We start from the raw sequence: 13,723 nt of genomic DNA, 5'->3' as shown, positions 1-13,723 counted from the left end.
AAATTAGCAGGACACCTTGCACAGCTCTTCCTCCAAGGCACCGGGAAAAGAAGTGCCAAAGATTCCTCCACACTATGCCACCCCAGACAAACCACAGGACATGGGCATCCAGACCAAGGTGGGTCCCAAAAATATATACACATAAGTTCAAAGAGGTTTTATTTAAATTGAAATAGTGCACTGAAAAGGATGTCAAAAAACTGCAATTTGCAAAAAAAAAAAGAACATGATTGGGAAAATAGAAACAGACAGGCTGTAGCTGTACATGAGTAATATTAATGATTATTTGTGGCAGGGTTAACTGTTCATCAGTTTGGGACTGGCCGGGGGAAAAAAAAAACTGTTCCTGTGTCTGGATGTCCTGGCGCACAGAGCTTTGTATCGCCGGCCAGAGGGGACATATTTAAACAGTTTGTGCCCAGGGTGTGAGGGGTCTGCAGAGATGTTGCCAGCTTGCTTTCTGGTCCTGGACTGTTATAAGTTCTGGATGGAGGGCAGGCTCGCTATGTTCATTTTTTTTTTTTTTTTTGGTCTGCAGCCCTGACACAGTTCTCTAGTCTGTGCCTGTCGTGTATTGATGCACAAAGAGAAAATTTGAATCTGAAAAAAAAATGGATTTAAAAAAAATGGTTCTACTAATTTTTTGTTAAGTGTTTTTTAAATTAAGGATCAGACTTTAAATTTCTGTTTTAATTTTTTTCCCCCCCAAATTCAATAAGCTTTTCGCCTTGATTAGCTCCACCTCTTACGCCATCACTCAGCGTTTTTTAAAAAAAAAATTAAAATATTTTTTTTCTTTCGTCTGAATTTGCCTCTGTACTGTGTCTCCCGTTTCAGTCGTTCGGCTGAAGGATACTAAAACCCAAAAAGCGTCTGTTTGTGTGCGTTGTCTTCATTCGTCGACTACAGCCGGGGTTGGACTTCACACACCAGGCGCGAGCTGGGAATGTGTTAAATTAAAACCAGATGCTGAAGAAGAGAGGGAGATCTGAAAGAGCTTCAGCTAACCGTTGACTTCTCTTTAGAAAACAGCACGAGCCTCAAATTTCTGTGCAGGAACGTTAAGATCAGCCTCGGTCTGTTGAGAGGGGGCTGAGATAAAATGAGGGAAGAGTAACCGAGAGAGAAAAGGCAGACCGTTTTTTTTGTACTGAGGTCCAGGAAGTCCAAACCGCTACGTTTGCAAAAAAACGAAGAGGAGTTAGTGGATGGACAGAAAACAATATACCCGGTTAACCTTTGAACCGTTTTCCTTTGTGTTCTCAAGAAGAAGTCACAAGACAAATCCCCGTATAACTTCACGAATGACAGCCCAAACGGTAAGCAGGCGGTGGACGAGTTAGTTTTGGGGGCTAATTTGGGTCAACAAACAACCTGAGGAGATGGACTGCCTGAGGAAGAAGTGTTTAACCAGGATGGGATGAAAAGCTTGGGATTCTTAGGATAACTCTGGATGGTTGTTTGCTGTTTTTGAAGAAGTTATGACTCATTGGCACACCGCTTTAATTGACAACTTTCTCAGTTCATTGTTGCATGTTTTGCATCGACAGCCAGTGTAAAGATAGGACTTGATTGATTCTGGGAGCGTTATACTGACAAAATGTTCCGTTGGACATACATTTGTGATGATCTTCTTGCAAAATAGCGCACACAGATTTTAATTTTCTTTTCCTTGTTGAAGTGATAAATGAGTTACAAGATGTTCAACCAGGAATGTGGATTTTCAGTGTCCCCTTGTTGTTTTTTAAACAGATACTTCACTTTCAGGACAAAGTAAGGAGGGAGACACACACATCATGTCCTCTGTGCATTTCAATCCAGGGTCAGATGCAGGTGTAAACGGGTGAGTGGCAAAGCAATGTGCAATGTTGAATTTACACATTGCTTCATGTTTACTGTCCTGCTTTATTGCATCCATTCCTGCTGGTTTTACTCTGTTGATGTGTTTTGTAGAAACATTGCAAAGATGGAGGATGCTCAGGTGGAGATTGACGATGGAAAGGATGAGAGCATTCTCCCAGACACCATGTATCAGTAAGTTTGTGCTTACACACTTAAAACATCAATGCTCACTGATGTATGCTAACTTTCTTCCCTCCTTTGCAGCAATATCAGGAAGAAGATATCCCCACTTGTTATGTCCTTTGGGTTCCGGTGAGTGTGTTGTGTTTGGGTAATATCAAGAGATACATATTATTAATACTTTTTTACTTTCTTTGTAATGTTTTTATTGATTCATAAGGTTTTTACACTCTCCTCTTGCAGTGTTTTTGGAGTCGTCCTGATCCTTGTGGACTTTATTCTGGTGATTGTCGATCTGTCTCTGCCAGCAAAGAGCAGAGATGTTGGAAATGCTATAGAAGCTGTATCCCTCACCATCTCCTTCTTTTTCCTTGCTGATGTTCTCCTGCGGGTGTATGTGAGAGGGTGAGTACAGCTCTAAGTGTAGAAGTTTTAAGTCTAGGCCCCTCTGGGTCAGTGTATTTTCAGCTTTTCCATGTTGCTGCCTTTCACTAAATCTACATTGGGACGTATTTTAACTGGCCCCATTTGTAAATGACATTTGTGAATGAGACGTTACAGAGGTGATGCAAACATTCCCAGAATTCAGTGTCAGCAGAAATCAAGAGTGATTAGCTGTTAAACAGGAAGGAAGAGATGGAAAGGAAGCTGGACAGGAAGTGTGTGGCATGTATTTGGCTGATCTCTGGGAAACACAATGACTCAAAGTACAAGCAAAGTGTCACTGTAGATACTTTTTATAATCAGATAAATGTTTTTCATATACTTCATTTTACAGTATTTTTTTTTTCTTGTTTAGAAAGTTTCCAGAGCAGTCTGTTAATACTTGACTCTTAACTTCCCGCTAGGTTTAAAGTTTACTTCAGCTCCAAGATGAACATTGTAGATGCCTGTGTTGTGGTCATCACGCTGGTGGTAACCATGATCTACACTTTCTCTGACCTGTCAGGAGCCAGCCTCATTCCCAGGTACCTGCTTATCCCTCTTATCCACTTTACAGACCTATTGTGTGGCTGAGAATGCTCATAGCTCATTGCCATTGTTTTTCATTATCTTGTTCCTCTACAGCAACAGTGCACTCACAAAAGTGTGTTCACGTGTCTTTTCTGGACTCTGTATTCAATTAATGTCGTCTAACTCCCCAGTTAGACAGCTGCAACTTTTGACATGAGATTACTTTATATTTATGTAGCACAATCCACTTTGTTTACAAAATATTTCTCCTTTATTCTCTGGCAGGGTGGTGACCTTCCTGCGTTCCCTGAGAATAATCATCCTGGTGAGGGTTTTCAGACTGGCATCACAGAAGAAAGAGCTAGAGAAGGTCACTCGGAGGATGGTGAGTTCATCATGTTTTTTTTTCAGTAAAGTTCACAAGTGTCAAATTAGAGGATCTTAGAGGAAGACATTGCAGAATCATGGCCTTTAATTCATCCCAATGAAAACTCATCAGGTTTCTGAGAACAAGCGGCGTTACCAGAAGGATGGATTTGATCTTGACCTCACCTATGTCACAGGTAGTTATGTGCAAAATAAATGGCTGAAAACACATTCAGAAAAAGAGAAAAGAAACTTGTCAGGAGTTGAAAACGACTTTGCATCTTTCTGCTGTTTTTTAGACCGTGTCATTGCCATGTCTTTCCCTTCCTCTGGGAAGCAATCATTCTACAGGAATCCAATCAAGGTTAGTCTAACACCATGTGGTTTCATGTACCTGAATCTCAAATCCATTCATCACCATTTTTAAAAAAAATCCATTCATTGTAATAATTGTTAGAAAGTCTAAAATGACCTTGTTTTGCTTCCTTTTCAGGAAGTAGCAAGGTTCCTTGACACTAAACATGAAGGACACTATAAAGTTTACAACCTGTGCAGTAAGTCAGCACCTCCCCGTGTCACATGCACTGCATTCCTTTTCATGTGAACTGCTGAAACCCTGTCACTGCATTCTTATGTTTCCAGGTGAGAAAGGCTATGACCCTCAGTTCTTCCACTACAAGGTTGAGCGGGTGTTCATTGATGACCACAACGTCCCCTCCTTGGAGTGAGTCACTTAATCTGTGTCATTTTAGTGTCACCTCTCACTTGGTCTTGAAATCTCACTGATTTAAGATTACGTCTACACAAGACAATATTTTATATTCTAGCAATGATCACTAAGTGATAGGATGTTTCAGCCATAATTCCTATAGTATGAGCACATGCAATGTTATTATTGTGTGTTGTACCTTCTGTCTCAGGGATATGCTGAAGTACACAGCAAGTGTGAGGGAGTGGATGTTAGCTGACCCACAAAACATAATTGCGATTCACTGTAAAGGAGGAAAAGGTGATGCTTTGTTTTTCATTTTCAATTTGTGAACCACAAAGTGAAGCGCGAGTACAAATTTATAAATCTGCTCCTATCCCTCACAGGACGTACAGGTACTATGGTGTGCACCTGGTTAATTGACAGCGACCAGTTTGAGAGCGCACAAGTACGTCTTTCCACTCTCTCAAGCAAGAGTAATTAAAGTATCAAATAATTTGATGAAAGGCTGTACATATTAACGATTTCCATTTGTCTACCAGGACAGTTTGGAGTATTTTGGTGAGAGGAGGACTGACAAGAGTCAGAGCTCCAAGTTTCAGGGAGTGGAGACTCCTTCTCAGGTAAGAATTGTAGTTGACACATGTGACAGTGCATGAAGACTTAGATCAGACATTACAAACCATGAAACATGACATTTCACTTCATGGCTACATTATAACATAAACAGGTCAAGACTTTTGCATACCTGGACAGAAAAAATCCTGGAAACAAAATGACAAAGATGAATATAATTCAATTATTTTAATGTGGGATAATTAAAGTTCTATCAAGAGACTTACTCAGGAAGTCAGTTAGCTCTTACAAATTCAGAAGAGTAACTGGCGCTCTCTAGTGGCAAAACTTATATTTGCAAACATGAGTTCAACAACACACTGTGTGCTGTGAACTCTTTGTTAAAAAATAACCTAAATTTTCTATTAATATCTTTTTTCAATTATTTATGTATGATTAATAGTATTAGAATTTAATATTCTTAAGGGCAAGGTACTTACATAGTCTACAGAGTGGTGAAATGATTAAACAAAAAGAACTAGTTTTTTTAACAATCAAGCTTTTCCAACATTTTGTATTGTCTTAAATGTTGCTTAAATCAAAGAAGGGAAATGTGTAATAACCAAAAACAAGATCTTAATTACTTTTTGTAAAATATTTTTATCAGACAAACAATAAGAAGGCCTCTTTGTAGAAGTGTGAACACACACTGTTTTTATTTGTATGCATAAATTGTAACTGGTTAGCAGTCAAGGGTGTTTGAGTTTTGTGTGTGTTTTACAGAGTCGGTACGTGGGCTATTATGAGATCATGAAGACCAAATTCAACAGACAGCTGCCTCCACCTAAAAGCCTGAAGATCAAGAGCATTCGCATCCACTCCATAGCAGGTAAGAACCCAGAAAACCAGTTCCCCCTTCAAGTACCAGTATTTGAGCCTGATCTGCTTATTCTGTGTCCCCCCCCAGGTGTGGGTAAAGGCAATGGCAGTGACCTTAAAGTGAAGATTATTGTGAAGAAAGAGCTTGTGTTTCAGTGTGTGTGTGCCAAACAGGAGAACTGTACGGTAAGTCTCACACATATTAGCAAGTTAAGTCTTCAGTTCACACTGATGTATTCGTTGAAGTGGTGGTTAACACATCTCTGGTGCTGTTTTTGTAGGTGTTTCCTGATGTGGGGAACAATGCTGCCGTCATCAGCCTGCCGAATGGGCCTGTGGTTGAAGGGGATGTGAAAGTCATGTTTGAGTCCAGTGCTGTGAGTGCTTTCATTTTCAACTTGAAGCCATACATTTAAGGAAAGCTCATGTGTAGCCTGAGTGTTCTTAGATTAAGTTTTTGCATGTTTCCATTCCTCCATTACAGGGTCTTCCAAAAGGATACGAGGATGTCCCATTCTACTTCTGGTTCAACACCTCCTTCATAGAGAATGACAAGTATGTCTCTGTCACTGTTATGCTTTTATCGAGCAGAATTCAACCTACCGATTCACAAATCTTACTTTCAATACTTTGCATGTTATTTCCAACAGGCTGCACCTACCCAGGGAGGAGCTCGACAACCCACACAAACCAAAGACTTGGGACCTGTATAAGGAGGACTTTGGTGTCACTATGTTCTTCTCAGATCCATAAAAGCCCTTTTATGAAGAAGAAGAGCATAAATGTCTTGTTACTGTCAGACTTTTACTGATTGATGGAGTGAAAAAATGAACACTAAAGAGATGATAGTGCGACATAAACTTCTTTTCCAAATGTTTATTGCTGTGGGATCTTTTTTTGAATCAAGTCATAGAGACTGCAGTGTTACTTTAAAGAATCATCACACTTGACTGAAATGTACACTACATATATAAATAATTGCAACTTAATTTAAATTCATGTCTTCATGCAACTTGAGTTCTGTGTAGGTTTAAGTATAATATGCAGAGAAAGTGTCCTGGAAATGATGAATTTCTTTTATCTCCGTTCAATTTCCAATGCCTTCTTCCCCTAAAAAGGAATTTAGTGTATTTAATGCTAGCTTATATCTGTAATATACTACACATTACCTCTGCTTTATGCATTGAATGATTCAATAGCAAAATAAACCAGGGTGTAGCAGGTAATCACATTACAGTTGATTGGAGTACAGGGTGAATGGAAGACTGCTTTCTAGTGTTATATATAAAAAAAATCACATGTAAATCTTATATGGCACATTAGTCAGTGTGTAGTGTTAATTTTACCCAATACTTGTCTGAAAGCAACAACACAACAAGCAGATATTAACATATTTAATCTTTTATTCACAATTTATACAATCTCCTTAAATTATTGCTCATTTTGACATGCTCATGTCACTTCAGACTTTGAGATAAAGCTGTGAGAAGCTTCCTATGCTTGTCACAGGCTGGGCTAGCCAGACTTGTTCTACTGCATGCATAAAGGAGCTGACCAAAAAGTTAAAGTGCAAATCAAAGTAAATCCAGTGAGAAATACTGTCTGAGGCAGATGGTGTTGGACACCTGGGATGATGCTTTAAACTGAAAATAAAATGAACACAGCTATGGTTCAGAAAAGGGACTGTCCAAAATCACCAAGGTAAGTTACTGTGTGCAATTGATAAAAAAAAAAGAAAACAGGTGGCCCATTTTATCATTTTACAATCTCTAAATCCTACTTGTTAACACTGCATATTATCAGCAAACTTAAATTACAATGAAAACTTCAACTAATGTCAGGATCCCAACCTTCATCCAGATTGTACAGAACAGTTTTGAGACAGCTGCAAACTTTGCAACAGCTGCAATATGGTTTGAGACAAATCTTCCTCATAATAAGGCACCCAGTGCAGTAGACTGCATAAACCACTAGAACTCTGATCAAACCATTTAACCCCTGAAGGCTGTGCATAACATGTAAACAGAAGACCTTTAGGACAATTTCACACCACTAGCATTACAAGATAACAGTTGACAAACTCAAGGCATGATGCAAGTCACAGTTAAATGTCCATGAAGACATGACTGATGAAAGGCATGATTGTATCAACTCTTTGGACTCAATGTGAGGTTCAATGAAGTAACTCTACATCATCAAACAAATACAGTTACCCTTGAAAACCAATCAGCAACAGATTTTTTTGGCTCAACTTCATATTTGGTCATATTGCCCTGTCCCTAACCAGACATTCAGTTCAAACCTCCTCAGGTCAACAAAGGGTTTTTCTGGCAGCCCGGGCCATTTTTCCTCCAAAACCATTGAGGAGGTCGCACTGCTCCAGCTCATCGTAACGCCCGCTCCGCAGGAAGCACAGAAGGGTGGTTTTGCACGTCTCCTCACAAAGTGCTGACACATGTCCTTTGTGTCTTAGGTACCAGAACTTCTGGAAGACTTTGTCGTCCTTGAGGAATGTCTGCATCAGCCCGTTGCAGTCAGATGGGAACAGAGTGGTCAACCCGTAGGCCTGAGTGGCACGGTACAGCAATGTCCATTTGGGGTTCTCTTCTGGACCATCTGGCTTATCTGGCCTGTGGTTTGCCTCTGTGAGGTTCAGGATGTAGGTTTCATGGTCGAGCACCAACCGGGAGCTGCCCTGGTAGTTCCCATCCACAAAGTAGACACGGTAACCTGGGAAAGACAATTGATTTGATTTTTTTAAGCTGCTTGAGGTTTCTAAAATAATGACAGAAGTAGTTAATAATACCAAGAAAAATCTCACCTGGGTTAAGATTTACATATGTGGTGACACTTGGAGCAATGAAGGCCACTCCCAGTGGACGGGACATAGTCTCTTCATCATAAAACATTTGGAACTCATCCAGGTGTGTGTGTCCAAAAAACTGTCCAGTAATTGTACTTTCATACCTAAAAAGGACAAGGAGAATAAATCAAAACGGTAAGATATAAAATTCTAACTTCATGGCTTGTTTAAACTTTTATGGATAATTTGCTTATAAAAAAAGGCACAAACAGCTGTTTTTACCACAACAGGCCACTGGAAAATAAACCCTGCATGTTCATTAACCAAGACGCACAAAATCATCTGACCCAGTCATGCAAATGAAAGAGGAAGTGAAACATGCTTTGCTGGGAGCAAGTCAACCATATATACAAAATTGTCTTAACATCCTCAGGTCTCTCATAGACCCAGATCAATGAGCATCTGAACTTCATCAAAAAAAAAGGAGGCAGCAATAATTTACATTCAGCAACAGGCTCCACACTTCATTAAATGTTTTGAAAGTCAAATGTCAGGAACAAGAAACCACTACTGAGAGAGCTGAACTTCCTTTTGGGACAAATACATAATGATGTATGGACACAGACTTCTCCTATGCAAATTCAATATCTAACCGTTCAGAAGCAGAGTGCATGTTCAAATCTTTTGGTTCACTTGATGAATGTAAGGACCTACCTGTTAATAATATGATAGTAGTTCCAGCTCCAGCTGCCAAGACACAGTCCAGGTGGGATGTGACCGATGATATGTACCTAAAAAAAATAAAAATAAAAAAGGGTTACAGGCAGATGGTGTTGGGCATCGAGATGGAGCAAAAAAAAATCTTTATGGCTCTCTCGTTACTGCTGCCCTCTTTTAACTGTCATAAAGTTATTACCTACATCTTGAGTGAAGCACATGACTAAATCAGGACATGATCTCAAGCATCATTACAAGGTGCTCTGTCAGCTTTACAATGTTCTTACTTAACAAAGTACTCCGTCAACTTTTGTTTTTGCAGCTCTACTGACCTTCTCACCCTTGTCCTCACTGGCCTGGAGGATTTGAACCAGCCACTGTAGCTGGTTGGCAGGATCCGTAGAGTTAACCATCAACCAGAAGTTTTCCCGGGCACAGAAGTTCATGTTGAGCGAGACCACTCGCAGACCAGGCTGGACCTCGACTGTGTAGAATCCTCCATACCTAAAATTGCAACCAAAGAAGAATTTTCACAACAAAGATATGTTTGAGGTATTTGTGTAGCCACAAAGAGTTCCTAGTATGGAGGAAAAATAATCTTGTGACTGAAGGAACCAAACTGACAAACAGTAGTAAATGCTTTGCTGATTCAAACAATATGAAAACAAGGATACCACACACCTCAAAGTCTTCAAAGCCTGCTCTGGTAACCAAGGTGCCCATTCTTCTGCCATTGTATTGTAGAGCCAGGAGCTAGATCTGTTGCCATGAACGAACGGTGGTGGGAAACTGTTCACAGGTGTACTCTCATGGTTCCCTACAGCAGGGTACACCGTCACATTAGGCCCCAAGTGTCTGCAAAGATGAAAGCATAAAAAAGGGAGAGTCAAGAGAAGTCTGGGTCGGTCCCAAGTTAAATGTTGCAAACGTCAGTGTGGGCACCCTGAATGTTATCACCTTTAACTTAAAGAATTTTGTGGTTAAACATTGGTGGGAACCGTGGTATCAAAGGAATTTCAACAGCAGCTGATTATCACCAGCAAAATGGTTGAAAGTCTCATTTCAACACTAAATTACTCAATTAAAAACAACAGAGCTAAGTGGTAAATAAACACTATCAGTAGCAGCTAGACAACAGCAAAAAGTTTGTTTACACTGGTGTCAAAAGAGTCACTTTACTTGTAAATGAGCCTAGAGATAACTGTCAGTTCTGACAGCTGCTGTTTCCTGGTCTGGGACCAAACATTGTGCGCAGGTATGTCTCCAGTCCAGTACACCCAATCCCAAGGCCCAGCTTTCGCAGCGTTTTCCAGGAGGTTCTCCACAGTCCGAAGGGGCAGGTCACACTTGCTGTACGTTCCCCAATACCCAGCCTCTCTCCGCTTCCAGCTGGGAGAGCCTGAGTCTTTACGACAGCACAGAGGGTCCTTACAGTCTGCGCTGCTGCCCACTTCATACTCCTGTTGGGGGAAATTATTTAACTTTAAGGCCAGGGTTACTGCATCATAAATTTAATCACTTGACTCATTTCAAGTGGAGCCCATCTTTTACAATCATTTTGTCCTAAACTTCCTTCAAAAAACAAAAACTTTTAGTTCAAGAAATTCATCTTCCTCATTTGTGTTTTTCTGGAGGGCATAACCTCAGCATAGGTTTTGGTCATTGAATTCAGATAACCTCTATAGACATGAAGCTAGTTCTAATGCACACACTTTACCTGAAACACTTCAAAAGAAGGAGAATAGCTGAAGAAATCAGAGGGAAGACTTTTCCCTGCACTTGTTCTTGGATTTCTTTCAAATTCTGCTTCCACACACTCACCTTGTCCCAGTGGATGTCTGTCAGAAACAGAACCCTGCTCTGTGGTGACCCAGGTTTGGGAGGAGATGGTGGTGTCACAGGTGGCTTGGGGACCTTTGGCAGGGTGATGTTCCAGGGTGCGTAGATGTCAAATTTGCCGCAGGACGGGCCCACCAGAACGGCACAAGCCTCAGAGGGCCACAGCAGGGACTCCTGCAGAGCACGGATGAAGTCATCCCTGAACAGCTCCGTTATTTGTCGACACACCTGCACGTCAGCCAGATGGAGGCGGATACAGGCCTCTCTTACTACTTGTGCCACACGCTCCTCATTGATGTCACTCTGAATGAGACAACAAAAGTAGAAAAAGGTTAAAAAGATGGGAAAGCTATCCTAAAAAAAAAAACATTACCTATTGCTTACATAAGAAATGTCCAAACAATTCATCCTCGAGTCAACTTTGCGACATCTTCATTCCTGCTAAAACTCTGATCATTTATGACTGAATATCCTGATCACACTGCCCATCCCACCTCTCCATACAGCAAAATGTAACATTTCCCATATATCAGGAGAATGTTAGGAATGGAGTTCTAAAGGTATGAATGTTTAAGTTACCTTTACAAATAGACTAAGAGATCAGGACATATTTAGAATATTTTATGCAGACCAGGAGGCATGAGAAGTTGACAAACTAAAGAAGTGAAAGTTCTCCACACAGGGCCTTAGTGTCACAGGCTTTTTTTTTTTTACTATAGTCCCTAAGTAGCATCTCATACAAGGTAGATTTCACCTAAAGGGCAGTATAACCATTGAAGCTGTAACTTTCTTTAAGTAAACTAACTTTGATTTAATACTTATGACGTGTACCACAAAAAATTCTGTTCCGGAGAATACATGAATCCTTCCTAAAGTTATAAAGTTGAATTACTGGAGAAAACCAGTTTCAATTCTCAAATAAAAATCACTAAATTATTTTTATAAAGTCAGCCTGGTACTGCTTCTTTTACCTTGGATAGTTTTAAACAAGCGACACTAAGACAGAAATCAGAACAAGATGTACAGTTGCATGTTCTAGCAATAAAAATGGATGAAGGTACCTATGATCCTTCGAATCACACGACTGTTTATTGGGAGGATTTTTGTACTTGTTATTTTTTCGGGTTATCACCTCTTCTTTGATCAAAGTTTATGCAAATATCGAAACTTTACCAAAAGTGCGATGTCAAGGATGGCGAAGACCGCTTTGCACAGGGGACAGGTGATATTTTTCCAGTTAATTCCAACTCCCGGTCTGTCAGTCTGCTCCATGAACACCAGCTTATTCTGCCGTGGGGTCTGTGCAGGGTGAGGAAACCCCAGCAGCGGCATCATGAGAAGCAGAGCGCAGGTTATCAGCCCGAAGGAGGACGGCGGTGCGAGGAGCCCCATTGTTCCTCTGACAGCAGGTGTGCTCGTTGTCTGCTGCCTCTGAAAGACACGCGACCAAACCAAACATTTAAGTTGCAAAGCGGAAGAGACGGTACATTCAGTGTCGGCTAACATTGTTGACATTTCCCATAAATTAAATAAGTAATACTGACCCAAAAACAACCTTCAAGAGAGGGGAGGGGGCAAGCCTCGAAACGACACCCGGCAACCGCCTGCTAACAGACAAAGCTAGCTAGCTTGTCTTAATCCAGTGCAGCTCCGTTGTCCTATGTTTACCCGCCTGTGGTGAACAGAGACAGGTCAGGGGATTCAGCAAGCTCCTGCTTCCTCTTCCACAAAGTGGCCTGAAACAGGGTCGGTGAACTCCTCCGTGCCCCCCTCGGTCGTGTTGTGATACCAGTTCCACGGCTCGGTCTTGTGAAAGGCACAGAAAGTCAGCTGACTGGTCACGTGCCGCAGCCCCCCTCCCTTTCTGAACAAATGTTAACACAAACCACAGCTGATAAGACAAGCGATAATTACGCTGAATGTTTAGAAGTGGTGAACACATTAACTTCGCTGTTCTTCTTCCCTCTTTTGACAGCGAGTGATGCGTTTTCACTTCCTGCTTTTATGCCTTCTTGCATACTCTGCAACACTCCAAAACTGCACAAACGAACGAACTGTAAAGTTTTATCATTTATGCACTGAGGTTTTAATGAAGTGCTTTGACAGGGCCGTGCTTATTAGGGTTGGCCAGTACACCTTTTTTTAAAATCTGGATGACCAGCCTACGCATCGGAAATCTGAACTGTGATTAGTCATCCACATTCTCATATGGCATTAAATTTAACCACATGACCTGCATTACAACAAGATGTTCGGATTTATTTACATCTTTGTGTTGCTACTTTTGTCAGTTGTTTGAAGTGAGGCTTTGGAAGCACATCATCTTTTTAAGTCCTTAAATAATCATTTGGAGGTTTCACATTATTCATTTCCTTTTTGAATCTAAAAAATAATGAATATTAATATCACATGCACATTGAAAGTTAAAGGGTAAAATTACCAGTCCACCATTTATGTGCACACATACTTCATGACACTTACGCATAAGTGAAGGTCCGGGCCTCCTATTTTAAACTGGTGAAGAGGACCAAGCTCAGTCCTGGACCCTGTGGAGGTGGTGGCTGAGTAAAGAAATATGACAAAGCTGCTGTCTCTGACTTTTTTTTCTAGTTGACACTTATTTTATTACTCTATTTATATATTCTTGGAATTTTTGCACTAAAAGCGTTCTTGTGTCAAGCTGCTGTAACTCCAAAATTCATTCAAGTACATTGTGTTATATTTTATTTTAAACAGTCTTAACACGCCCTTAATCAATAATTCTTTTGATTGCAGTTTTTTAAAAATTCTTTAAAAAAAATCATCAACCACTGCTTTTGAGCCAAGCTGTAGGCTAAACCACTGAATTAGGAAAACGTTTGATGATAAACTAATCCGCT

The 13,723-nt window shown here is 40.6% G+C and overlaps 2 protein-coding genes across 4 annotated transcripts; one reads left to right on the top strand and one right to left on the bottom strand.

Moving 5' to 3' along the window:
- The first annotated feature begins 810 nt into the window (after nt 1-810).
- On the top strand, nt 811-6,373 carry tpte (transmembrane phosphatase with tensin homology). 3 transcript variants are annotated; one of them, XM_074672091.1, is made up of 19 exons: nt 811-1,319; nt 1,768-1,843; nt 1,954-2,034; nt 2,107-2,154; nt 2,266-2,427; nt 2,871-2,990; nt 3,262-3,361; nt 3,476-3,539; nt 3,642-3,706; nt 3,836-3,896; nt 3,985-4,066; nt 4,263-4,351; nt 4,438-4,499; nt 4,594-4,674; nt 5,390-5,495; nt 5,574-5,671; nt 5,767-5,862; nt 5,970-6,040; nt 6,136-6,373. In XM_074672091.1, the coding sequence occupies exons 2-19, from the start codon at nt 1,797-1,799 to the stop codon at nt 6,236-6,238; spliced, it is 1,536 nt and encodes a 511-aa protein (XP_074528192.1). In that variant the 5' UTR covers nt 811-1,319; nt 1,768-1,796; the 3' UTR covers nt 6,239-6,373. The 3 variants fall into 3 exon arrangements, with proteins under 3 accessions (XP_074528192.1, XP_074528190.1, XP_074528191.1); XM_074672089.1 differs by having other exon boundaries at nt 1,753-1,843; nt 6,136-6,368; XM_074672090.1 differs by lacking the exon at nt 811-1,319 and adding an exon at nt 1,325-1,456 and having other exon boundaries at nt 1,753-1,843.
- A 497-nt stretch (nt 6,374-6,870) lies between these two features.
- smpd1 (sphingomyelin phosphodiesterase 1) lies at nt 6,871-12,699 on the bottom strand. The gene is made up of 9 exons (XM_074672088.1): nt 12,389-12,699; nt 12,018-12,275; nt 10,827-11,147; nt 10,185-10,465; nt 9,687-9,860; nt 9,338-9,509; nt 9,003-9,079; nt 8,307-8,452; nt 6,871-8,215 (listed from the first exon to the last, which is right to left on the bottom strand). The coding sequence occupies exons 2-9, from the start codon at nt 12,234-12,236 to the stop codon at nt 7,797-7,799; spliced, it is 1,809 nt and encodes a 602-aa protein (XP_074528189.1). The 5' UTR covers nt 12,237-12,275; nt 12,389-12,699; the 3' UTR covers nt 6,871-7,796.
- Between the last annotated feature and the right edge of the window lie 1,024 nt (nt 12,700-13,723).

The sequence above is a fragment of the Halichoeres trimaculatus genome, unplaced genomic scaffold (genome assembly GCF_033239565.1).
Source record: "Halichoeres trimaculatus isolate MK-OKI-2021-1 unplaced genomic scaffold, fHalTri1.1 fHalTri1_scaffold_6, whole genome shotgun sequence".
Lineage (NCBI taxonomy): Eukaryota > Metazoa > Chordata > Actinopteri > Labriformes > Labridae > Halichoeres > Halichoeres trimaculatus.
Note: the sequence above shows the minus strand (reverse complement) of the source record. Positions and strands in the feature narration are given on the sequence as shown.